The sequence below is a fragment of the Crotalus tigris genome, unplaced genomic scaffold (assembly GCF_016545835.1).
Source record: "Crotalus tigris isolate CLP2741 ecotype Arizona unplaced genomic scaffold, ASM1654583v1 scf7180000017964.494433, whole genome shotgun sequence".
Classification (NCBI taxonomy): domain Eukaryota; kingdom Metazoa; phylum Chordata; class Lepidosauria; order Squamata; family Viperidae; genus Crotalus; species Crotalus tigris.
This window is the reverse complement of record NW_024096747.1, coordinates 406,090-430,966: the sequence shown is the minus strand read 5'-3', so window position 1 is coordinate 430,966 and position 24,877 is coordinate 406,090. Positions and strand designations below refer to the sequence as shown.

Below are 24,877 nucleotides of genomic sequence, written 5' to 3'. Positions count from 1 at the left end.
TTGCACGTTAAGGGTGGCCTCCCCCTTAACACACACTCTTGAGTTCTGAAAATCTGTTAATACAATATCAGAAGGCCTTAACTTGGCCTTAGACCCACTTCTGGAACAAATCTTCCTAAATGTATGCAATGAAATGATGGACAGGGCAGACCCTGTGTCTAGTTCCATAGATAATGGAACCCCTTGTAGCTTCACGTTGAGTGACAGCTTTTTCTTCATGGGCTTGTGTGTGCCTGTTCTACAGATGCTTCTTCGCGAAGCGCAAAAACCTACCCTATTCTGGCTGGGGAATCTGGTACCCTTCAGGCGTTCTTCTTGGGGTTGTGCCTTTCGTCGGCCCAGACACACAGCTGCAATGTGCCCTTGTTTGCCGCATGCCCGACAGGTAGCGGAGCGGAACTTGCAGTCGGTTCTCCTGTGGCGACCTCCACAGCCGATGCACTTGAGCAGAGCCGAAGAGCTTCCCTTCTGGTTCTCTTCCTTCGCGGGGTGTAGACGGTCGACTTCCTCGTCCGGATCCTCCTCGGAGTTTCGTCGGACGTCTTCCTGGTGCACGGACGCACCCTCTGCACTGTTTCTGATCGGCCGCATGTTTTTGATGGCGCCGCCTGCTGCTTCTTCTGCGGTGACTTCCCTTAAGGCGTCTTGGAAGGATAATTCTTCCTTGGCAAAAAGTCTCTGTTGTAGCTCTCGATGCCTTAGCCCGCACACGAATCGGTCCCTCAGTCGTTCCTCGAGGTCCTTGAACTCGCAGGGCTTGGCGGCCTTCCGTAGCGCGGCGATGTATTCCTTGGCTGTTTCACCGGACCGTTGATCCCTCTGCTCGAAGGTGTGGCGCCATGAGATAACGGACACCTTGGGGTGTAAGTGCTCTTTCAGCAGCTTCTTCAGGTCTGCGTAGCTTACAGACTCTACTGGAACAGGTGCTGCAAGATTTTCTGCGATTTCGAAGGCGTCTTGGCCGCAAACGCAAAGCAGGGTGGCGGCCTTCAAGCTATCTCCCCTCACTTGGTTTGCCTTGAAGTAGTTCTCCATTCTGGATACGTAGGACTCCCACCGCTCTGGATGTGAGACGTCGAATTCCGAAAGCCTTCCGATTTTTGCCATCTTCAGATCTTCAGGAGACGGGTCTATCAGCCAGCCTACCCCCGAATGCGCAGCGGATTGGCGGGCAGCTGCCGAGTCGACGCCGTTCCTTTCCGCCGCTCAGGACTCCTTGGGTAAGCTTACACTTCTTCCTTTCCAGGTAGTGCAAGGCATCCCACCTTCGTCGCCAGTGTTGAGTCCGTGGCGGGAAAACAGACACGAGAAGCAGCTGGAGTTCTCAGTTTCTTTTATTCAGCGTTCAGCTTACAGAAGATGGCTTCAGCTACGCCCAAACGCCTCGCAGCCTCTTATATAGGCAACTCCCGGGTAAATGGGTTACTTTTCCCGCGCCAGCACCCGCGCATGCGCACGGCGCTGGCGACAGCCTGTCTGGTCCCGGGCAGCTTTGCACCTGCCCGGGACTGCCTGCAAACGCCCGAGCCGTTTGCAAAGGCTCGGGACATAACAATAACATTCATCTTTTATCTGGGTTTGGCTCTTTTTCAAGTAAATTGTTTATGACTTTATTCCAAAGCTTCTTAGGTATTTCTTCCTGTAAGAACTTATATAAAATAGAAGTGTTACCCAAGAGAGGGAGGGAGGGAGGAAGGGAAAGAAACATTCTTCATTCTGCTAGGCAAATTCTGTTTTAATGCACATTTACTTTTAGCATTACCATATTGGAAATAGACTAGATTTTGGAATAATTGGGCCTTTGTTGCTCTATTCTGAACTTTAATTTTTTCCCATTCCTTTTTACAGACAGATGCAGATCCAGAAGTATGCAAGAAGATGTGCAGGAGGAACGAGTTTGAATCAGTATTATCTCTTGTGACATATTACCAGATGGTATGGCGTTACATTTAGGGCATATAAGTTTGACCGCATCTTGAATAGTTTAATTCTTCCTTGTATGTTAATAAATTTGAACATACAAATAAGACAGCATAGCTATAAGGATGCTCTTCTCTCCCCAACCCCCCCCCCGTCTCTAAATCTCCAATCAGTCTGACTAATTAATAAAAATAACAGGGAAGGCAGCCCTACGCCAGTGTTTCCCAAACTTGACAATTTTAAGGCATGTGGACTTCAACTCCCAGAATTCCACAGCCAGCAATGCTGGCTGTGGAATTCTGGGAGTTGAAGTCCACATGCCTTAAAATTGTCAAGTTTGGGAAACACTGCGCCTACGCTAAAGTATGATCCAATGGCCAGAATCTTTATCCGGTCCAGAATGAGGCAGCATGCATAGTGATGGGTGTCCCTAGGTTTACCCGTGTTAATACCTCAATTGTGTGAGATGCTCTGGCTTACAACTTCCTTCAGAGTGCAATTCAAAGTGCTTTTAAAGCCCTATATATTGGCACAGTCCAGGTTAACTGGAGGAGTGCATTTCCCTAAGGACATCTCTCCATCCTACCAGGTTAGATAGAGCGGGCACGCTCCCAATCCCTTCCTTTAACCACTGCCACAGAGCTAGGAAGCAGGCCTTTTCTAGTGGCAGCCACAACCTATGGAACATTATTCCCCCTGACGTTTGGCAGGCCTCTCTCCTCCTAGCCTTCTGAAAAGTACCGAAGACCTGACGTTTCCCCCAAAGCACTGGGATAGCATCAGGGGTCTTAACGCCAGGTTTTGTTTTAATATTTACAGGTTTCATAGTTTAATATGGCTTTATGTTGATTTAATTGTTGATTGGGAGTCATCCAGAGTTTGATATAAGGTGAGCGACTGTACAGTATAAATGTTTTAAATAGATAATGTTTAATGTTTGCTTACTGAAATGATTGCGGTCAGCACAGAATAATTATTTTCTGAGTTTACCTGGAATGCGTCACTTTCTGAATAGCAAGTAAAAGAAACATGCATTATTTGGAGTTGGGTATTTTGTTAATTAAAAACCATTTTCTTCTTAAGGAACACAGAGTTCCATTACGCCTGCTGCTTCTGAAATGTTTTGGAGCAATGTGTAATTTGGATGCTGCTATTATTTCTGCTCTGGTTAATTCTGTTCTGCCAATGGAGCTAGCCCGTGATATGCAAACTCATACCCAAGGTGAGGCATATTTTATATAGTAAATCTTCCTATAGCTCAGACAGAATATATTTTTTTCTTCTCCTGATGACATGTCACTACATTGTGAGGCTCTTAAGGAATATATTCCAAACCTGTATTGCAGTAATTGAAGCGATGGACTGTGTTGAACATGATATTGTGGAAAATCTGGATATAGATTTAACTAATGTATAGTAATAAAGTTATCAGTTATAACCTCTTCCTTTTCTTTGAGAATCCTTGATAGAGGTAGTAAGGGGGGGAATTACATTAAAGACTATGATGATAACTTCTTTAAAAGAATCTCAGAATGCTGTTGATGTAATATATCTTGAAGTATTTGACAACATATCCCATAACATGGTGATGGCAAAGGCTGAACTGGAGGATGAAAATGTGGAAGATATAAAGTAGTAGCCAGTGCTTTTTTTGTAAGAAAAAAGGTGCCTGAACTCACATCTTGTTAACCTTTTATTTAAAAAATTATATATTCAGTTCTTAGCAGGACTGGTGGTTGAGAAGTAATTAGTATTTTTTTTTTCATTTTTAAATTTGGGGTCACACTTTTACACTAAAAATTAAAAAAAGATTTTCAATTCAACGATTTTTTTAAAATAAATTATTTACCTTTCGCACATAGTCAATCACTGTACACACACCCACACGTCAGTTGTGTAACGAAACATAGCAGTCACCGCTCGCAGTAAGCATTCAGCACGCAACCACATGACCAATCACAAGCCGAGCAGTGCCACAAGCAGAGCAGCGCCATCACAACCAGCACGGACCAAACATCAAATTTTCAAAAGTTACTTTTAAAACTTGGAAAATCCGTTGAAAAAAGGTGCCGGAACTCTGTTCTGGTGCACTCTATGACAAAAAAAGCACTGCCAGTAGCTGGTTTGAAATTTATTCCCAAAGATAAGGCTATTTACTCAATGATTTCTCATCAGTTTGGGGAGAGGTATTGACTGGGGTGTCCTAAGGTTCAGTTCTGGGTCTTCTATGCTTCAAGGTTTCATTAATGATTTGGTAAAGAAATGGGTGGAATACATAACCAGATTTGTGGATTACATAAAATTGAGCGAACTGGCTATCCTAGAAGACAGAAATAAAAATCAAAACAATATTGGTGAGTTAGAAAATTGAACAGAAAGTAACAGAACAAAACAGACAAATGCAGAGTTCACTTAAGGAATAAAAGCCAAACGTGTATAGGATTGGGAATACCTAAGTGGGTACTATTACATGGCAAAAGTTCTTGGAGTAATAAACTGAATATTAGCCAGTAGTATGATGTGGCTGCAGAAAAAAAATGCTAATTTTGGCTGCACCAACAAAAGTACAATCATAAAAAGACTCTTTTTCCCTGCAACTGGCAGGCAACCTTAACAAAATTACAATCTGCCTCCAGAAGCGATGAATGCTCCAATACTGGAAGTTTTTAAGAAGAGACTGGACAGCCATTTGTCCAAAATGGTGTAGGGTTTCCTGCCTGAGCAGGGGGTTGGACTCGATGACCTCCAAGGTCCCTTCCAACAACAACAACATCATCATCATCATTATTATTATTATTATTATGGATCATCGCACAGTCAGCCAGATGTTCAGACTGGATTTGGCATTTTGTCTACCTATCGAGTCCTTCCCAAGGACCTGGGATAGGCAGATGTGAATGTTTGATGTTATTACAGATATCGTCGCAGGATGGAAGCAGTTCCTAGTAAGGCCGCCTTTTGCAATTGACTAATAGCGAATTTGTCAATGCCAATGTTGTTCAAGTGGTGCTCCAGTTGTTTTGGGATTGCACCCAAGGAGCCTATTACTATTGGTACTACCCTTGCTTGCTTTTGCCACAGTCTTTCTATTTCTATTTGTAGGTCTTCGTATTTTGTTATCTTCTCCAGTTCTTTCTCTTCTATTCTGCTGTCTCCAGGCACTGCCACGTCCACTATCCAGACTTTTTTATCTTTCTTATCGACAATTGTTAAGTCTGGGGTGTTATGTTGCAGGTGCTTGTCTGTTTGAATTCTGAAGTCCCAGAGCAGTTTAATTTTATCATTTCCTATGACTTTCTCTATTTTATGATCCCACCAGTTTTTGCTTACAGGCAAATGATATTTTTTGCAGATCTTCCAATGCACCATTGTTGCTACTTTGTCATGCCGTTGCTTGTAATCAGTTTGTGCAATCTTCTTGCAACAGCTTACCAAGTGGTCCACTGTTTTTTCAGCTTCTTTGCATAGGCGGCACTTACTGTCTGTTGCTGTCTTCTCAATTTTGACTTTGTATGCATTTGTCCTTAAGGCTTGGTCTTGTGCAGCCAGAATTAGTCCCTCGGTCTCTTTCTTCAATTTTCCTGCTCTTAGCCCTTGCCAGGTTTTCTTATTATCTGCTTTCCCAGCTATTTTTTTCATGTATTGGCCATGTAGTGCTTTGTCTTCCCATGCCTCTATTCTGTTCTTCATTTGGTCTTTCTTGTAGGCCAGTTTGGTCTCTCCAGTAGTTAGTAAGCCTTCCTGATATACTAATTTCAGTGTATCTTCATCATTGTTCTTCAGATATTCTTCCAAAGCTTTTTTTCTTGTTGTTGTTGTTGTTGTTGTTATTATTATTATTATTATTAAAATGAAAAAGGGAAATCCTGAATAAATATCAAAGTCATGTTGGAAATCATTTAGTAGGGATATGTAGTACTTCTTATTCAAAGACATACAGGTGCTTTGGGGTATAGGCAATGAATGTAGCACCTAGGTACAATTGTTTGAAGTAGCCATACCTTTATCTGGGAGAAGATTTGCTGGGCTGAAGTATTCTCAGCCAAATGTAATGCATCCTAAAGCATCCTTTGAATACGAAATCCTATGCAGCCATAATAACCAGCTTTTCACATAACTGTGCAATTGCTCTTTGGTACATTCTGATCCAGGTACTGGATATGGAAATTTTTTTATGCCTGTCCTTTTGAGATTTGCCTGTGTACACATACTCACACATTAGTTCTCTTTTTATCACAGGAGTTTATTGATTGTCTGCCATGTCAGAAGGCCAAATATTTCTACGTTTGTTTGCAGAACTTTGGGGAGGCTATTTCTCTTTGCAGCTTGATAGTGGAGCTTCAAAATGTTGCCGACACTTCATGTTAGCAGGATGTTTGCCTCTGCTTCAAGAGGTGTGCTGGCTTGCCGCCATCTAAACAGCAGGATTCAATTCTGTCTCTCAGTGATGTCAGTCTATTATGTTCTGCTATATTCAGTCATTTCCTCTAAGAAATTCCTGCCATCAACCATTCAGTGTTTATATTCTTTTACAATTGTATTTGTTGGCAACCAGATGAGTAGGGAATCTTATTGTGTCTTTATCTTCCCCCTTCTCTTTCCAAGCCCAAGCATTTCCAGTTAAACTCACACAAAATATGCATGTTGTGTTGGTTTTTTGCATTTGTGTTGTCTCTTGATACTTCCTTGTAGGTAGGACCTTCTATCTATTTGGTGTCAGACTCTGGCTTTGTGGTTGTCATTTGTTTCCTAAATGGCAAGAACTTAAATTGGCACTATACTCACCTCCACCTACTTACTATTGCTACTATTCTTACATTTAATTCTGCTTTTCTTTTCAATGTCCAACAATTCACGTCTATTAGCAGAGGGGCATGTGAGGTTAAAATATGAACCCCATACATGTCCAACTACTGAGGTATCAGTTTCAGAAAAATGTGTCAATCTGTTTGCTCCTTGCCATATTTTATAATCAAAGCATGTCTTTTTCATGGCTATGAGTTATATATAACTTACATACATGTCACTGTTAATGTGTAAGAGCAGACATGTCAAACTCACGACATCACGTGATGTCACGCAACGTATCGGGCCGGTTTTGCTATTACTGGCAATGGGGTGGGCGTGGCTTCCATGTGATGCGTCCAGCCCATGGGCCGGCAGTTTGACACCCCTGTGTTAGAGACTCTGCGTTGATTGGCAGGTGTTCTTTGATGACCAAAACATCATGGCTCTTTCACTGATGTTCAAATGGCAGTTCATTTAAAATAACAATTGGCAAAGGAGGACTACAGCAACAAATAAGCGGCAAAAGATGGCAAACACTTTGCACTGCTTTCCTTCCTTTCTAAGAGCTATTTTGTAACTCAGTGCTTGGATGATTTTTTCCCCCCTGTTGCTGTCAAAGAACTGTAAACAGGATTTCTCATGAAAAATGACTTTGCATGGTATAGTGATGGAAGCTTATTTTGATGCTAGCAACTTGAGAACTGAGGCTGATCCATCTTCTGATAGATTGCAGAGTGTCTAATCCTTTTTTGTGGCTGGCAGAGATCAGGATAATCCTTGCTGACTCTCAAGCAACTAAGATTGGTGCCAAGCCTGCAGTAGCTATTCCATAGTGTCCCAATTTTAGCTTCCCAATTTTAAAGAGAAATACAGGATGCTAAAACACTAGATTCAAAATGATTTTGATGAAACAATACAACGCCTTCACTGACCCTGGCATTATGACTGCCCGGTTTTCCTTTGTGAGTTAATTTGTCCCACAGTGTTTCTTTGCTGTCACACCTCTGGTTGTAGAGCTTTGAAGTGTCCTTCTGGAAAGTTTTTAATAAGATACAGCAAGGCCCAGTTAACTAGAACAGTTGTAATCTGATTTCTACATCAACTAGCCCAAGTTAGTGTACACCAAGGATCTTCAAACTTGGCCCTTTTATGACTTGTGGACTTGCCTGGCTGAGGAATTCTGGGAGTTGAAATCCACAAGTCATAAAAGGGCCAAGTTTGAAGACCCCCAATGTAGACTATACACACAGTTTTACTGTTAATCCTGCTTTTTTGAATATCACCCTTCCCTTCCTTGCTGCTTTCTTTTGCAGTCTTTAAAGTAAAATAAGATCTACCTTAATGTTAAGTTCATAAAATGTTGATGTTGACCCAAAACTGTAGGAAAAGCATTTTTCGGTCACTTCTGAAACTGGCTTTCTGTGTGTGTGTTACCATCAGCTGCAGAGTCCCCTGGTAATTTGCAGTATTATAACTTCAGAATGAATACACTTGTTTGTTGCTTTCTCCACAGAATTGTTTGTACCTTCCTTTTTTAAAAAATACATAGTTGTTGTACAACAGTGACACTCTTATTTCCTTTAGTTTAAGTAACTGAAACAAATCTTGCAATTTCATAGTAATGCATTTATGGAATAATTACGCTGGCTTATCTGCTGTCCATCTTTTGAAGTTCTAATGGTTTGATATAATTCTTGCAGATCTTTAATTATTCCTGCTCTTTCCCTCTTCAGCAAGTAACAGCTACTGGTCTTTGTTCGATAGTAACAAAATGTAAATGATATATTTTATACTTGAATTGCCTTACACTGGAAGCAGTAAGCTTGAAGCTGTACGTTGGAGAAGATTAATTTTTTTGTAGCATGGGATATTTTGTTCATAGAGGCCTGGTTTGTTCTAAACAAAGCATGAACTCCATAAGTTAAAAATTCTGGCAATGTTTTGTTAACTGCCCAAATGCTCCCTACATTCATTCCTCTGCCAGGAGAGTAAATGAGTAGAATTCAAAGTTACTCCTAGTTTTTCATCTCTATAAGCAATCTGCCTGTAGCGATGAACATAAAAGGTGAAGGACTCAGAAAAGATGTCAGGGGGGAACCAGATGTGGTCTGTCAGCTGCCAGTTGTCATCCATTCCCTTTGAAAAACAGTTACAGCTGCTACAGTGATAAGTGTGTAGGTCTAAAGCTGAAAAACAATTTCAGCACGGGGTGGAGGGGTAGAAGAATGATGCAGTCTTCCAGAAAGTTGGTTGCCAGTTTGGTCTAGTCAGTGTTTCTCAACCTTGACAATTTTAAGGCATGTGGACTTCAACTCCCAGAATTCCACAGCCAGCATTGCTGGCTGTGGAATTCTGGGAGTTGAAGTCCACATGCCTTAAAATTGTCAAGGTTGAGAAACACTGGTCTAGTGGTTAAGGCACTAGGCTGAAAACCAGGAGACAGTGAGTTCTAGTCCCACTTTAGGCTTGAAAGCATTTTGGGCCAGTCCTTCCCTCAGCCTTTGAGTCACAATTAAAAAATGGCATGCACATCCTGTACTGAGTAGGTGAGTGGTATACACTGATTTTCAAGCTTGACAACTTCAAAATATGTGGACTTCAGCTTCCAGAATTCCCATGGCAGCATGCTGGCTGTGGTGTTCTGGGAGTTGGTCCACACATCTTAAAGTTGTCTAGCTTGAAAAAGACTCCTATAGAGCATGTTTCTTTATTCTGTTTTATATAAGAGCAAGGGGAATGCATCCAAAGCATGGACTTCTCTGCCCTCTTTTCACATTTTCAGGAATGTTAAGGTCAATCCTGTTAATCCTGATTCAATCAATCAGAATCAAACTGGAAGGGACCTTGGAGGTCTAGTCCAACCCCCTGTTCAAGCAGGGGACCCTATACCAATTCTGACAGGTGGCTGTCCAGTCTTTTCTTTAAAATCTCTGGTGATGAAGCACCCGCAACATCTGAAGGCAAGCTGTTCCACTGGTTAATTGTTCTCATTGTTAGGAAGTTTCTCCTTAATTCCAAGTTGCTTCTCTCCTTGATTAGTTTCTATCCATTGTTTCTTGTCTTGCTTTCTGGTACTTTGGGAAATAAGCTGACCCTCTCTTCTTTGTGGCAACCTCTCAAATACTGGAATACTGCTATCATTTCTCTAGACTAGCCATAGCCATTTCTTGCAACTGTTCTTCATATGTTTTTGTGTGCAGGCCTTTCATCATCTTAGTTGCTTTTCTTTGCACTTTTTCCAAAGTCCAATTAGTCTAATTATTAATTTCCCGGTAGCATATGTTTCTGTGACTGGTAGTACCAACTGATGGAGAGTGATAGTCATGCCATCTCAGAGTGAAATAAAATGACATGGATAGGAAAGGGACAAATTTCTTCTAATATCAAATAAATTTATGCCAGTGATCTTGCAAGATGGACAACCAAAGCATCAGTTTTATTTAAATGACTTTCATTGGATCATTTATTATTGCCTATAATACCACTTAGTACATTTCTGCATCTACGATAAATAGGACAAAGTGTGTTTCGTGCTGGCCATGTGCCTCTTATGCAGCATTTCTCGCATAAACCCCTGTTGGAACTTGCCAACTAATTAAGATTCAGGAAAGACAGCGGCTGTGATTCTGTGGAGCATTCATGTATAGACACTGCAAGTGAAAATTATGCTGTAGTGGGAGACTCTAGGACAGGTTGATGCATGAGATCCTTGTGTGCTTTGGAAGGGAAGCAAAATTGCACACCTGGAATCTTACTGAATCTCAGAAGGTTTCTACTCACATTTGCTTAGACAGATCTTTCCCATAGAAAATCTTCCCTTTGTTTTAGGAAACGCACTTCAGTTACAGCTAGAGGATATGTTTGTATTATATTAAATGTACTTTATATGGAGATCTTTTTTTAACTTTTATGTATTTTTAATTGTTGTGTTTTTCTTCCTGTTAGAAGTGAACAGTTTGAAAACAATCAACAACAGTCAACATGTTACAACCACAGTCCATGTTAGTGGACACTAACAATTGGGGGGGGGGATGTGGTTCTTGTCAGTAGGAGTGAAATAAAATCCCATAATCTATGCTCAGAATCACCTCTTAAAGAGCCAGGTTTTCATAAAACACATCGTCCCCAAGAGTGCAGTCCAGCGCATTAACTTCTTCCACTTACCCTACCTTATTTTGTAAAGGGATTGCGCATACATTTATAGGGTTTTAAGCTTTAAGATACATCTGGAAACAGGCAACGATTCAACTGGTCACAATTTCTCCTCAGCCAACAAGTAATTACGGAGTTAATTGTTCTGTATTTGCAGGTTGGGTTAGAATATGGCCTAGTTGCTTAGCTATGTAATAAATCTGTCAACTTACCTTACAGTTTAGCCAGCCTTGTCAGTTTTTGGATTTCAGATTTTCTGAAGGGTAGTTCAAAACAGAAACATGCCATCTGTATGCTTAAGGAAAGAGTGTCAGAAAAAGGCATACAATAATTGGTTTTATTATAGCATAAGCTAGTATTAAACATCTGAAACATTGCTAGTTCCTAGAATAGGTAGTGCTTCTTAATGTATCAGAAAGGAGCTACTCCTGTGGCTCAACAAGCAGAGGAAATATCTTTGAAGCTTTAACCAAATTAGGAGAAGATGATGATGTACATCAGCTCTAAACTGATGCATGTTGTAGAACATTTACACTCAAGGCTTCTTTGTGGTTGTTGTGTGCCAGTACAGTGTATATTATCTCCTCATACTGAGATATGTAATAATTTGAAACGTCCATATGTGGGGTTTTTAATGCTTTTGTTACAAATGCTTTTCAGTTGTGGCTGTATAGATGTCCAACATAGAAGAGAGATTCTGTACAGAAAAACATGGTAAATTCTGAGACTATGAATACATGATACTCTACCATGGCAATATTGTTAGAGCTAATGTTTTTTTTCCCCTAGACCATCAGAAGATGTGTTACTCTGCACTGGTGCTGGCAATGATATTTTGTATGGGAGAACCTCTACCGTACCATCACTATGGTGAGAATGATTTCCAACATAGGCAGAAATAGATGGCAAGCAGCCACTTAATAGGACTGAATTCTTATATTTCTAAATCTTTCTTATTCTTAACTCTCTTGTATTTTTGGATCTCTTTTACTAACTGGGAAACTATCCAAAGTATGATAAAAATACTTAATAGAAACTATACAAAGTTGTGACAGCAATTGGTTAACTGGTAGGTTTCAGGGCTCCTAGAGCAAGCTATAGACTAGATCCCAATGTTTTTTAAACTTTTTGCATTGTACTTCAAATATATGTGTTATTTTTAATCTCTCAATATAATAAACATTCTGATATACACCATCAAGAGAATCTAGGCTATCAAGCAGCACAAAAGAACTTTAAGTAAAATGCATTTCTAATGTATTAGAACCAAAAGGTTTTGTTATTGCATTGAATAGATATAAAAAGACCAAGGTAGATTTGGGGGATACTTTAGAAAGAACAAAGGGTGGCTTATTGTATAGGGCAATTTGCTAAACAGAAAGAAGTGGGGGGTTTTAAGGCCAAACTAGAAACCGATACAGTATCTACATTGCATTTTTTTTCTTTTTTTCACCACCAATAAGTAAAAAGGAATAAATCATCGATTTATCTTCCAAACACTGATCCAGATAGCCCTGCTCCTTCAAACTATTGTTTCTCTAGACTCTAGCAGAATAGATAGCAGCTTTGGGGCAATAGGAAAGTATTAAAGGAGATGTCAATTCCCTTGGAATTTTGGGAGCAACATTTGCCAAGCTGGATAATATAAGAGAGTAAACAAAGACTTTGCTGCTTTATCTTGGTGTGATCCCGCAATTGTTTTTGTAAGATCAGTTTATTCACATAAGCTGTAGAGCTTTCATAATAGATATATCAAACAAAGATGAGTGGCTAACATTTAGGCTTAGTTGTAACTAGACTAACTATTGTGGGACAGGTAAATAAGTCTACAAGTGCTTGTGGTGTAGTAGGTAAAGAGAGTTATCCTTGGCATAGAGATAGCTTTCAAGAAGTTTGCTCCTTAGTAGTAAAGAGTTCAATTTTGGAGTGGGAATCTGTTGAATCTTCAGTAACAGAATTAGAGTGTGTCCTTCAGGCAGACAGTGGGAAAACTCACTGAGCCTTCAATCTCCCAAATCCTTTTCCTCTCAAATTGAAAAATAGATACGGTACTGGGAATTGCAACTGTGCCTGGGGATACAAGAAAAGCAATAATGAACAAGTCTTCCCTCTAAAGCATATCATTCTCCCCTCCAAACTGTGCTCTTCCCACCCACCACTTTATAAATCTTCCACAGGAGTTCATGGTATAGGTCAGGGGTAGGCAACCTCGGCTCTTTTATGACTCATGGACTTCAACTCCCAAAATTCCTGAGTCAGCTGTGCTGACTCAGGAATTCTGGGAGTTGAAGTCCATGAGACATAAAAGAGCCGAGGTTGCCTACCCCTGGTATAGGTCTACAAATAAAGTGGAATTTCCTCTCCTACACATCTCACCACCTTAATCAAGTGCCAACTAGCTTCGAGAATGGCTGTTTTTAACCAGTAAGGCTAACACTCATCTCCTGTTAGAGTTAATCCTTTCTATGTAAAAATGCAATGTCTATGTCCTTTATTTTTTTTTTCCACAGAGCATCTCAATTCCCAATTTATTCAGTTCCTATTACATGTGATTGAAGATGGATTGCCCTCAGATAGTACAGACCAGCTGCCTGATCTGTTCATTAATGTTCTTCTGGCTTTTAATCTTCACATTCCAGGTCAGTGGTGGAGGTTTTTCCCAGCTGAGATTATATTGGGGTTTCAGTTAATGTGGAACTTCTTTTCCTTGTCATATGCTAACTTGAAAATGGCCTCAGTTTGCACATGTTGTAGGATAAGGGATATTCTATGCTTCAGAATAGTAAGAGGGCAGATACTCTTAAGGAAGGCTAAACTTTTTTCTTAAACTTACCAGGTATAAAAAGCTAACCTTGGGATGGCAGCACAGTGCCCACAGAACATCTGAAAAATTGTCCCATTGGTGAGCATGGTTGGAATTGTTTCCTAAAAGACCTTCTCCCATGTAATCCTATTTGTACAAATGTAAACCAGGGGACAAACACACTGCACCTTTATAATGCTATTGAAGCAATAACTGTGACTTAAGGAAGACCCTCAAGTTACATGCTAGTCCCACCCCATCCAAGACAAAAAGTGAAAAAAAGAATTCAGATCCTAGGAGTCCAAACAGCCACAGCACTCAGTCTTGGCTGGATTGAGCCTGCGTCTGTTCCTCCCCACTCAGAGTATTGTTGCCATCCTCTCCTATTCCTAAATACCTCTTTTCTCCCCCCAAATATTTTTATCTAGAGATAGAAAATTGCTTTGTAAGAGAATTTCTCCTTGTGCAAAGGCTGCACATGTATAGCTTCCTCAGGCTTCAAAATTAAAACAAAAATTACTGGGCAGAAGCACACTGCCTTTAACCCTGGATATGATTACATCCCCATCATAACTAGGTAGCTACGTTCCTCATGACTTCGCCTGAATCCATTGAAGTCTATGGCAGCCACCATATTCTACAATTAACTATATTGTAAATTAAGAACTATATCTTTAATCTGAATCCAGCACTCATGAAATAAATTTATGTTCTAGTATTTTGAGGGGAGGGTGAAGAAGCGTTTTCTCTTTTAATTGCGCACATGATTATTTATAAGCCCCTGTCATGTCACCTCTTAATTAGCCTTTTGACAGGCTATTGTGTACTCCTGTACCCTCATTAATGTATTACAGTGCAGTCATTTCATTCTCATCCCATAGGAATGATTCATCTTGAATCAGAGGTCCTTTTGCTTCTGCTGCTTTCCCATATGACTAAAGCATGTGTGGAAGAGCGTGGGTCCCATAATCTTTCATTTTGCAACTAGAAATTCAGAGTTGTAATAGTGAGATAAGATATCAGTTCTGCTTAGCACGGGACCACCTTCCATGTTATAATACCACTTCACAGTCCTGCTGGTGTGTAAAAAGCCTGAGTTGCATGGGTTAAAACTTCAGTAACCTCTGTTTTAAGGGAGAGAGCACTTCACAAGACTCCTGTCAGTGTAATTCTGCAGTTAACCTCTTCCTCCTTTTAGCAAGTGGCAGATTTTCTGCTTATCCCTTGCTGTGCCTTGTGAATCTCATTAACTGTAGAAGCATTGGAGTCTCTTTTACAAAGATACTCTATTGGATAGTACTTTCTTCTGGAAAGTACTGCTCTTTCATATTCTGGCCAGGCTGAAAACCTTTTGGGAAGCAGCTTAACTTATTCTGGCTGGTAGTGATTGCAAGCTTTATTTAAAAAAAAAAAAAAAAGCAAGACACATTATGCTCTGATGTCGTTTTACCTCTTAATCCCAAGCAATTTGGCAAGTTCTTACACTGTCACATGTTAGCTGTCATATCTTAATTGCTTAATGCATTTATAAATGATGCCATCCCACATTGCATCATTTTGATGGAGGAAGGAATAAAAAAAACCACTTATTATATCCAGCAGCTTGTCATATAGATAAGGAAAACATCATTAGTATTTGGATGGTGATGTGTGTTTTTTTCCCTTGACATACAGAATTAATCATGTGACCTGATCCAGTTCACTTTCTTTGCTCTTTTATTCATTATCTTTCTTCCTTCGTTATGCGTCTTAATTAGAAATTAGCCAGTCACATCTGCAGGACTACACAGCTTTGGGAAATATTCTTTTCTGTTTGTGATACAGTGGAAAACTGAAACTTCTCCTAATCAGGCACTCATTAGAAGATGCTCATTCTCTTTACTGGGCCATTGTGTCAGTGTTTAAATAAAACACTCTATCTCAGGGGTTCTCAACCTTGGCAACTTTAAGACTTGTGGACTTCAACTGGCTGAGGAATTCTGGGAGTTGAAGTCCACAAGTCTTAAAGTTGCCAAGGTTGAGAACCCCTGCTCTATCTTGATTCTTCTGAATCCATTTTAATGCCTGAAAAGTCTGCTTTATATCCAGGTACTTCAAGATGCTACATGGACTTCCTTGACAGAAGTCTTAGTGACCTGCTTTGGACTTTGTATACAGGGTATATTGAGTCTCACGAATTTGCTCTTGTAATCTTACTCTGACCGACTGATGGAAGCACAGTATTTAATTAAAATGTATTTGAAATGACTGCCTAAAATATCTGGGGGACATTGCAAATTCTAACAGCAAAAAAAAGATCAGTAACAAATGATCAGCCTCTCTTCCTGTTTTTGTACACATAGTCAAACACAAGACTTCTGTGCTATATAAGTATGCCCATGAATGCATATATACAGAGAACGAAGGAACTTCTGAATCAAAATGAGCCATCATCAAAGCCCTACTCATAAATGTATTAAAAATACCAAGTAAATATAAATATTTACTGAAACAATTTTAAAAAGTGGCAGGGCGTTGTTAAGAAATAAAACACAAAAAACTCTGAATCAAAGCATAACCTTAACAAAATCCTGCTAAAAATCTTTCCTTCAGACCAAGGTGAGGGAAAGCCATCTTGCTGGTTCGTCTTTAATATCGTTACCATTAGTCTTTTGATTTTAAGATGGTATGCAAAACAAGAACAACACTTAAAACAGTATTTTACAGACAGGAAGGATGGCTGCTGGCACTGTCCAGCATACCGTCATCTGTTACTATATCTTTGTGCAGGTTCTGTAAAAGCCATGCCCAGGGTGTATGACGCAAGATAGATTCCTAAAGGAGAAGCAATACCAGTGGGTCACCACTGTGGGGCATTGGTTGTGCTCTTTCTACATACTTCTTTCTAGCTGAAATAAAAAAAGAGTAGGTCAGCTTAGTTTTTTTAAATATTTGGGGGAATAACTTTGACTTGGAAAGTTAGAAACATTTCAGCTCGTTTGTCATGATGTAAGTCTTCATGTACAATTCCACAGCATAAGCCAATCGATGCCAAAATAGCATTTTTTAAAGGATATATTGTGGTAATGCAAAATGTGCTAGAGCATATTCAAATTGGAAAAGTCCTGAGTAAGTCCTGATGAACATTGTACAACCAGGTTGCCTGTTCTGAAATTAAAACAATAATGAAACTCAAGCACTTTGCATTAATTTATCAAAGTTTCTGTGGCTTAGTTTTCTGTGCTTTGTTCTATGACTCTTAAAATGAGAGTTAAGGTTTATTTTTTATTTATTTATTATGAAATTTATTTTATAATATTCTGTTTCATCTCATTTACAACTTACAGTTACCTGCTTGTTTTTTTGAGAATGAATAATGCTCAGGTTCTATATATCAATTAACTCCTTCAATAAATAAAATCAATATGGAATCAATAATGACAAAAATGCACATTTAAAAAAAAATGTTGTTGACTTGTAGAACTGTACAAATAAAGAATAGATGCAGTTATGTGTTCCAGGCTGATAAAAGATTCAGGAGCTGGTTCGATAGAGGGATATCATAATTAAACTTAGTCATAGTTAAGTTGGTTGGTTTTTAAAGACCCATATACAGTGCATATCCACTTGGGAGGTGACCAAAGTATGAACAATCAACTGATTCAAGAAAGAGTGCAATTGGTATACAATACAAAGTACTATAAAGGACCTTTGGCCATGGCTGCCATCTGCTCTTCAGACAGGAGTCAAGAAGGATCTCCAAACTGTATAACAGTTCTGTTTGGAGCAGTGCAACTCCATCTAGAACTAAAGATGGAAAATCATTGACCCAGGAGATCCTAACCCCCACAGCACTTCTTCCTGCTAGGGTTGAAGTGAAGCCTGTTCAGACCTCCACAAACGCCAGGTGCTGAGACAGAACCTCAACAACATCTCTTGGCTGGCCAGGGATGGAGATACTTAGCTGAGTATCATTAGCATATTAATGATACCTTATTCTATATTGTTGATGACTTCACCTGATAACTTCATGTAGATATTAAATAAGAATGAGGAGAACATCAAGCCCTGAGGCATCCCACACAAGAAGATTCATGGGGCAGATCCTGGAAGAAAGAGAAGAACTAGCATAATTCCATGTTCCCAATTCCTACCCCCATCTATCCTGAGTCAGTCCAGAATTATACCATGGTTTATGATGGGAGATCAAAGAGAGCAAGAATAAATGCACTACTCCCATTCTGTTCCCTTCAGATGTAATCTACAAGTACAACTAATGCTCTTTCAGTTCTACCTTACTGGAAAGGGTTCAGGTAATTTGAAACAGAGCCCTGTGAAGCTACAAAGCAATCACTTTCTCTAAAAAGGAATGGTTATAAACAGGGTGCAAATTGTCCAAAATGGTTGACTCTAGGAATGGCTTCTTAAGGACAGAGCAGACTGCTGACTCTTTAAGGGATAGCAAAACTGATCCTTCTCAAAGTTTAGTTGGCAGATCTGAAAGACTGCCAACTAGACCAAATCACAGGTTTCACCAAGCAGCTTTGGCTAGCCTGGAGAGATAAGGATCTGACATTGAGATGATCTAAGAACCCCGTCTACTTCCTTAACAATAACAACCTCAGGATCAGACTCAGCCCAGGATGTGCTTCAGTCAACTGAAGTAATGAAGCAGGCAGACAGATAGCTATCTCTAATAAACCCTCTTCTTGTTTCTCAGTTCCAGAGCATAATGTGATCATGGTTACTGTGAAGAAGCACTCTAATATCAAAACATTTACAGAAAAGCTGCTACTGCTTCTGAATCGTGGAGGTGAGGTATCTTGCTGTTTTATTATTTGTCCAGTTTGAGACAGAACTAATGGGAGAGTTGATCTAGGAAACTAGAGGCAGAGAAAGATTGGGAAACAGCCTCTCAATTCCAGGAGGTTTCTGCTTTTTAAAAGGTCTGGGTCAGGAAAACGAATCCAGCATTTGCATTCAAGACACTGACCTGCTGAAATGCTGGCTTGGTTTCCATTAAAATTGTCTGCTTTTAAATGGCTACCTAAATCATTTGTCCGTGTAGAGTTCAACCCAGCAACACTGGGATCATGGTTCCTAATATGTGTAACCAAAAAGAGGACTATCTGTTCTTCTTGAACATCCACTCCTGATGGTTATGAAAACCAGCTACATTCTGCTTTCTTCCTTCATAAGTTTTATCAGACAAGTTTGGTCATTGACTTCCAATGAAGATAATGATCTACACCCAGTGAAATTTCCCAGTCCCAGGAAATGAGCAGCATGATAGCTTGATTTATTTCCCCATATATGCTTTGTATGCCATAAGAAAGCTACAGTTTGGCTTCTTAGAGAATCCTTTTCTGTCCCCCACCCAATCCTCCCATTTCATATTTCAATTAGTTTAACCACGGATTACTTTTTCCAGCAGTGAGCACTGTGTTAATCTCCTGAATCTACAGAGCCTATAGAAAAGCACTTCATTTAAAATCTGGAAAGCCTTACTTCTAGACAGCCTAATACCATTGTATCCATGTTTTCCTCACAAAGCTTTGTGCGGTTTAATGCCTTTAGGAGCAGAAAGGCTACATTTGTTTGTGTGTGAAAGATAAGTGTATATTCGTTTTAAAACAAAGGAAAAATTAAAACAAATTATTTTGCTTGCAGATTAATAGGTTCTTTTATTTTTGGTTTAAGTTCTTTTCAAAATGAAAATTGTGTTCTTTTCGTATTGCCAGCCAAGAGCTGATTTTAGTTTTATATTACTCAACAGAGCTTTAATTTATTCCATGGCCAAAATGTCCATTCTTTGAAGAATCCACTGAATATTGAGTAACAAATTAATTTTTTCTCTAGAAGTCTCTTTAGAGATGTTTTGCTTCCCCAGTAGAAAAAAATTCACGTTTTTTAACATCATGGAATATATACATTGGTTTCATATTTTTTCAAATAGAAACCAAATGGAGTATTGAAACACTATTATTGGGCAAATGAAATGTTACAGCTGTTCAGTCCATATCTTAAAAAATAGACTGATTTTCTGCAGTGAAGGGCCAGGTACCCACTTTTTGCCCATTTACACATCTTAGTAGTCCACTTATACCAATATTGTTCAATGAAAAAGAGAATTTTGACATTAGATTTCAGTGGCCAAAATTACACTAAACCAGTACTGTGGATTCCCATCACTTTAGGTAGGAAAAAGAAAGATACTGTAGTTCTAAATTAGGTTCTGTAAAAAATCCAAGCACCCTACATGATTATTGTACTCTACTGATATTGGCATCTCCAGTTTATACCTCAAATGGACAGAGGAACTGAGGAGAAAAGGGTTTTCGAAAGTATGAATTGAAGGACAGGTTTAAGGAAAGCTCAGGGTCCTGGCTGTAGAAAATTATGTATCGGAGAGAGAGGCTAATGAATATAGTTTTATTGCCAGGAAAGGCAAAGATTGACAGCCTATAAATATGTTGTAGAATATGTTGTAGAATAGAATATAAATTTGAATTAAGGGATCCTATTGACCCATTTAAAATTATTTAAAATAAATTATTTCAATTACTTTTGTGTGTGTGTGCTTTAAAGTCAGGGTTGATTCCTGGTGACTCCCTGGTCAAGGCCTTGGCAAGATATCAGAGATGGTTTGTCATTGCCACCTTCTTAGGGCTGAGAGAGAGTGACTTTAGCTGCTCCAAAGCTTAGCACTACAAACAAACAAAAAAAACCTCTCCCTTTTCATCCCATCATCTGGCTATCAGTAAAGACCCCAGAAATTGTCAAAGATCTCAAGGAGATTCTGCTGGAAAAGGGAAATGTTGCACAAGAAGAAACTTGAGTAAATGTAGCTCCTTCCACCAGAAATATTTTAATATCAGAAGAGTTTCATGAGCCGAAATGTTCTCTTTCAGACAATTAACCTGGATAATTAAAAAGCACACAAAATGTTATGCTTTATTGATACATCTGCTGTCATTGTAGCTGGAGTCAGTTAACTCTATCTAATGTTTCCTCTCTGGAATAATTTTCTTTAATAAAAGGATGTAAGCTGTGGCTTGGAAGTATTTGATCTGCCTGCATTGCTCATTCATGCACACACTTCCTTCCAAAATCCTTGCTGGATTGGTCTGAACAAATACTAGCGTAATGCCTGTACCGTGTTTTATGGAGTAAGTGGCTCCCTTTTACCTAAATGAGAAGTAGCAGCGCATGACAGAATATATCCCCCTTTCTATCCTTTTACCAGATGATCCTATATGCATCTTTAAACATCAGCCCCAGCCTCCACATTCTGTGTTGAAATTTCTTCAAGACATCTTTGCTTGCAAGGACACAGCGAGCATCTTCTACCACACAGACATGATGGTAATGATTGACATAATTGTGCGACAGATTTCGGATCTCTCCCCTGGAGAAAAGGTAAACCTACAGGAGGAAAGGTAGTTCTAGATCTTTCTCCTCAAGAGAGAAAACATTACGAGATGAATGTTTGGGGCGTACATGAAGCTTCTCTCTCTTCTCTGCTTTAGAATGGGGAAAGGAATAAGTGGTCTCCAATATCACTAAACTACAACTCCAGCTGCCCTAGTCAGCACAATCAGTGATGAAGGATTGTGGTTCAGGAACATCTGGAGAGCCAGAGGCTGTTCTAAAGCATGTATAGTAGTCTCATATCTACAGAGTTGAATAGATTAATAAGATCTCATTTAGGTTTAAATTAAATTAAATTTCTATAGTAGGCAATAGTCAGGCTACAAATTGCATTAATTATGTGCCTAATTACCTAAAGTGACATGCACAGGATTTTGATTCAAATTAGGACCACTTTGCACACGGAGAGGAAGTTTTAATTGCTTGCTCCATTCTTGAACTTTTCCCATGTAGCTGAGACAGAGGAAATAAAAAGAACAAGAAGAGATTTTCTTCAGTGCCAGTAGAAGATTTTCCTTTTCTTAATGGAGGAATGATTGGGATACAATTTCTTGCTGAACATATAAGTAAACTGTTCTTTTTCTTCCCTTTTCAAAATGTTATTTAAAGGAAACACAAATGTATATAATAAAGCAACTTTAAGGGCATTTAACCAATGCAATCCTATACATTGTACTCTTTTCTTAAAGTAAAAATCAAGGGCAGTTGCAATCTAACTAAAGCAATGATAAGTTTAACTTGCATGAAATATCCAGTAACATTTATTTTTATTTATATCTTGGAATTACTGCCTACAAATAATTGTACTCTAAATTTACACTTGCTGGGTATCAGAAATACCCTTTCTGGTAGTAATAGTATATAGAATTACATTAATGATGTAGGTTCAGCATTGCCCCCAAAAGCCAATTAAAAGATGTCACCACTAAAATATGAAGCCATAATGGATTTAAAGATGTTACAGCTCAGAATACTCCCTTTGAAAGGACCCAACGTCTTCATAGCATATGCAAAAGAAATCTTAAATGGGTACAGATGTCTTTGATTCTCAGTCTCATTGTAGGGAATATGAATCTGGTATGATTGTGCATCCTAAATAAAATGATTTGGAATATTTTTTTAAAGAATGTGTCTGAAGGATGAACATTCTAAGTGACAGATTCAGCTCAAATGTTTTAAAGTCTACATTTCTAGTCTAATAAATGCAAGCGACTAACTGCTATGTTTTGGGAGTTCACTCTGTGATTGCCCTGTGACAGGTGAACCATGAGGATTGCAGCTGTCCTTTATAGATTATCAGCTGCCTCAAAATCTGGATTTGGGTGGAAATGGGGAGTTGACATTGAGCCCATGTATTTTTCTTTCAAAGAGAGAGAAGGGCTTGAAAGGGAAATCTCAATATAACTTTTAGTTCCTTTTTTATCATACAGCCTAAGTAAATATGAAAAACAATCCAGCCAAATGGCTCCCTCAAACTACTTTGAGGGAAAAAAATCACCCATTTATCTAGATGAACATGAAAACAAGGACCACTCAAGAACTCTTTCAAGTCTATTCTAATGGCTTCTGAAGGAGTTCCTGCCCTTACAAGGACTGACTCTTTCCAAAGTATTTGCCTTTCCAGAAGGCTGCCCCCACTCCAGTTTCTCTTCTTTCTCAAAATGTTTCCACTGTCTTCTGCTCTTACAGCTGCGAATGGAGTACCTGTCTCTGATGCACGCTATCATGCGGACTACCCCATACCTGCAGCATAAACACCGTGTAACTGACCTGCAGGGGACCTTGCAGCGCATCATGGTGGAAGCAGAAGACAGTCAGCAGTGCCAGATGGACAAAATGATAATCCAAGAGATTTATAAAGCGTTTCCAGAGATAGCTCCGGGAGCCAGCTAATTGATTGAAGGGAAGAATAGTGTGGAATAGAAATACCTTTTGTGGCTATGTCTTTCCCATTCTTCCCACTAGAGCTCCTGCCTTATTAGACCTTCAATTGAGCCCTGGAGTTTCGAGGGTGTATTAAAAGGCCCAACAAAGGAAGGTTCCACATAGATGCCCACTAACGGGAAGTGCATTAAAGATGGCCTTTCTAGGTCTGTGACTGGGGCTGGGGGAGACTTTACAGATTAGAGGGGGATTTGGCTTTTTAGGTGCCATTGGCATGATTTGATTGAAAGCAGGAGAATATTATTATTATCTCCCTGGTGATCTTTGCACTAAAAAAAGGACAAGGGTGATCTAAATAACTTCATGCTGTCCTTAGGATCGCAAAACAAGAAGTCTCTGTCATAATTGTCTCTCCACGCATTTGTTGTCCCGCAGCTAGCTACAAAGTGAAGTAGGCGAATGATCTGAACAACATGCTTCAGTAATTTTGTGTCTGCAACATCTAGTGCAAAGTTGCTACTGTGCTAGTGAAGGAGAAACTAGTTGCTTCGCCTGATGTGCCCAGTGAGTTTTCTGATCCATATATACCTGTATGGGTTCAACGTGCCAAACTGCATTCATGACCCTAATCCGAGCAAGCACCCGCTCGTCTTAAACGCTTAACGCAGTAGTGTTTACGTTTTGAGTTACTTGCCCAAGGACAAGAATACTGATTCTCCAGGCACTGCAGCAAGAGATCCTTCAAAAAGCCTGCTACTTAGTCTCACCGTTAAGGCGTACCCTCTTTGAAAAACATTGCTTCTTTCCTGGTATGTGCCGCTTTTTTGCCTTTGGCACTGCACATATGAGGAGTGTGTGTAAATGGCAACGCACAGTGCGCTATCAGCCTGCGGGTGTTTTTTGCCTTGAGCTTAGTAGCAATTGGTTCTGCCTAGCTTTATCTTTTTTATGTTCGAAAAGCTACCTGAGCCTGATGTCTGCTACCGCTACTCCTTAATATGCACAAGTTGGGAGAAGTCTTCTTTATCTAATTCCTCCAGATCTGCTGCGAAATGGATTTGCCCCCTTTCCCACTGAGAGCCTTTGACAGACTAGGGCTGCACTATCTCAATAAACATGCATGCTGCCACAGCTCTTCATAGTGGGTAAATAAGAGCTTTGTAACTGTTGCTGTAGTAGTAGCCTGAATTTAAACTGGAAACATTGGATAACCTCTGTAAATCTAATGGATGCAGGAGTAAATTTGAAACAGTTCCTTAGAAAAAGGCATTTATTTGACAACGATTTCCATCTAGGGAGCCTCTGCCATTTTCTGTCTTTCAAGTAGAGATATATATATATATATCCCTTGTGAATGTTGAAAGGGACTTGTATTTTCATAGAATCAAATTCCTTGTGAATGTTGAAAGGGACTTGTATTTTCATAGAATCAAATAAATGTAGTCCACAGAGAAAAACATTTCCTGATTCTTGTCTCATTCTAGAGTGTTTCTGGATTGCAGCGTGTTGTGGGTGTGTATTATGAATGGCTACATTCTACTACAATACTACTGTCTGGCTAGCCCGGGGGTAGGCAACTTTGGTTCTTTTATGACTCATGGACTTCAATTCCCAGAATTCCTGAGTCAGCTGACTCAGGAATTCTGGGAGTTGAAGTCCATGAGTCATAAAAGAGCCGAGGTTGCCTACCTCTGGGCTAGCCTAATGCATCAGCATTGTGAATACAATATTATTATGATGATGATGAAGAAGAAGAAGAAGAAGAAGAAGAAGTTGTTGGAAGGGACCTTGGAGGTCATCTAGTCCAACCCCCTGCTCAAGCAGGAAAGCCTATACCATTTAAACTTTTATTTGGACCTTCAGGTAGCAAAAGGAAAACAGAACTGCTGCTTATTTAGATGCATGCCATCTCCTTACTCT

The 24,877-nt window shown here is 39.6% G+C and overlaps 1 protein-coding gene across 1 annotated transcript in view; it reads left to right on the top strand.

Annotated features, from left to right (window-relative positions):
- NCKIPSD (NCK interacting protein with SH3 domain) overlaps positions 1–24,416 on the top strand; it is a 65,181-nt gene extending 40,765 nt beyond the window's left edge. The window contains exons 6-12 of the mRNA XM_039345588.1: positions 1,849–1,935; positions 3,004–3,142; positions 11,650–11,730; positions 13,371–13,499; positions 18,363–18,455; positions 20,889–21,061; positions 22,763–24,416. Coding sequence (XP_039201522.1) covers positions 1,849–1,935; positions 3,004–3,142; positions 11,650–11,730; positions 13,371–13,499; positions 18,363–18,455; positions 20,889–21,061; positions 22,763–22,966 — 906 coding nt within the window. The 3' untranslated portion in view covers positions 22,967–24,416. The remainder of the gene's footprint in view (positions 1–1,848; positions 1,936–3,003; positions 3,143–11,649; positions 11,731–13,370; positions 13,500–18,362; positions 18,456–20,888; positions 21,062–22,762) is intronic.
- Positions 24,417–24,877: the final 461 nt, after the last annotated feature.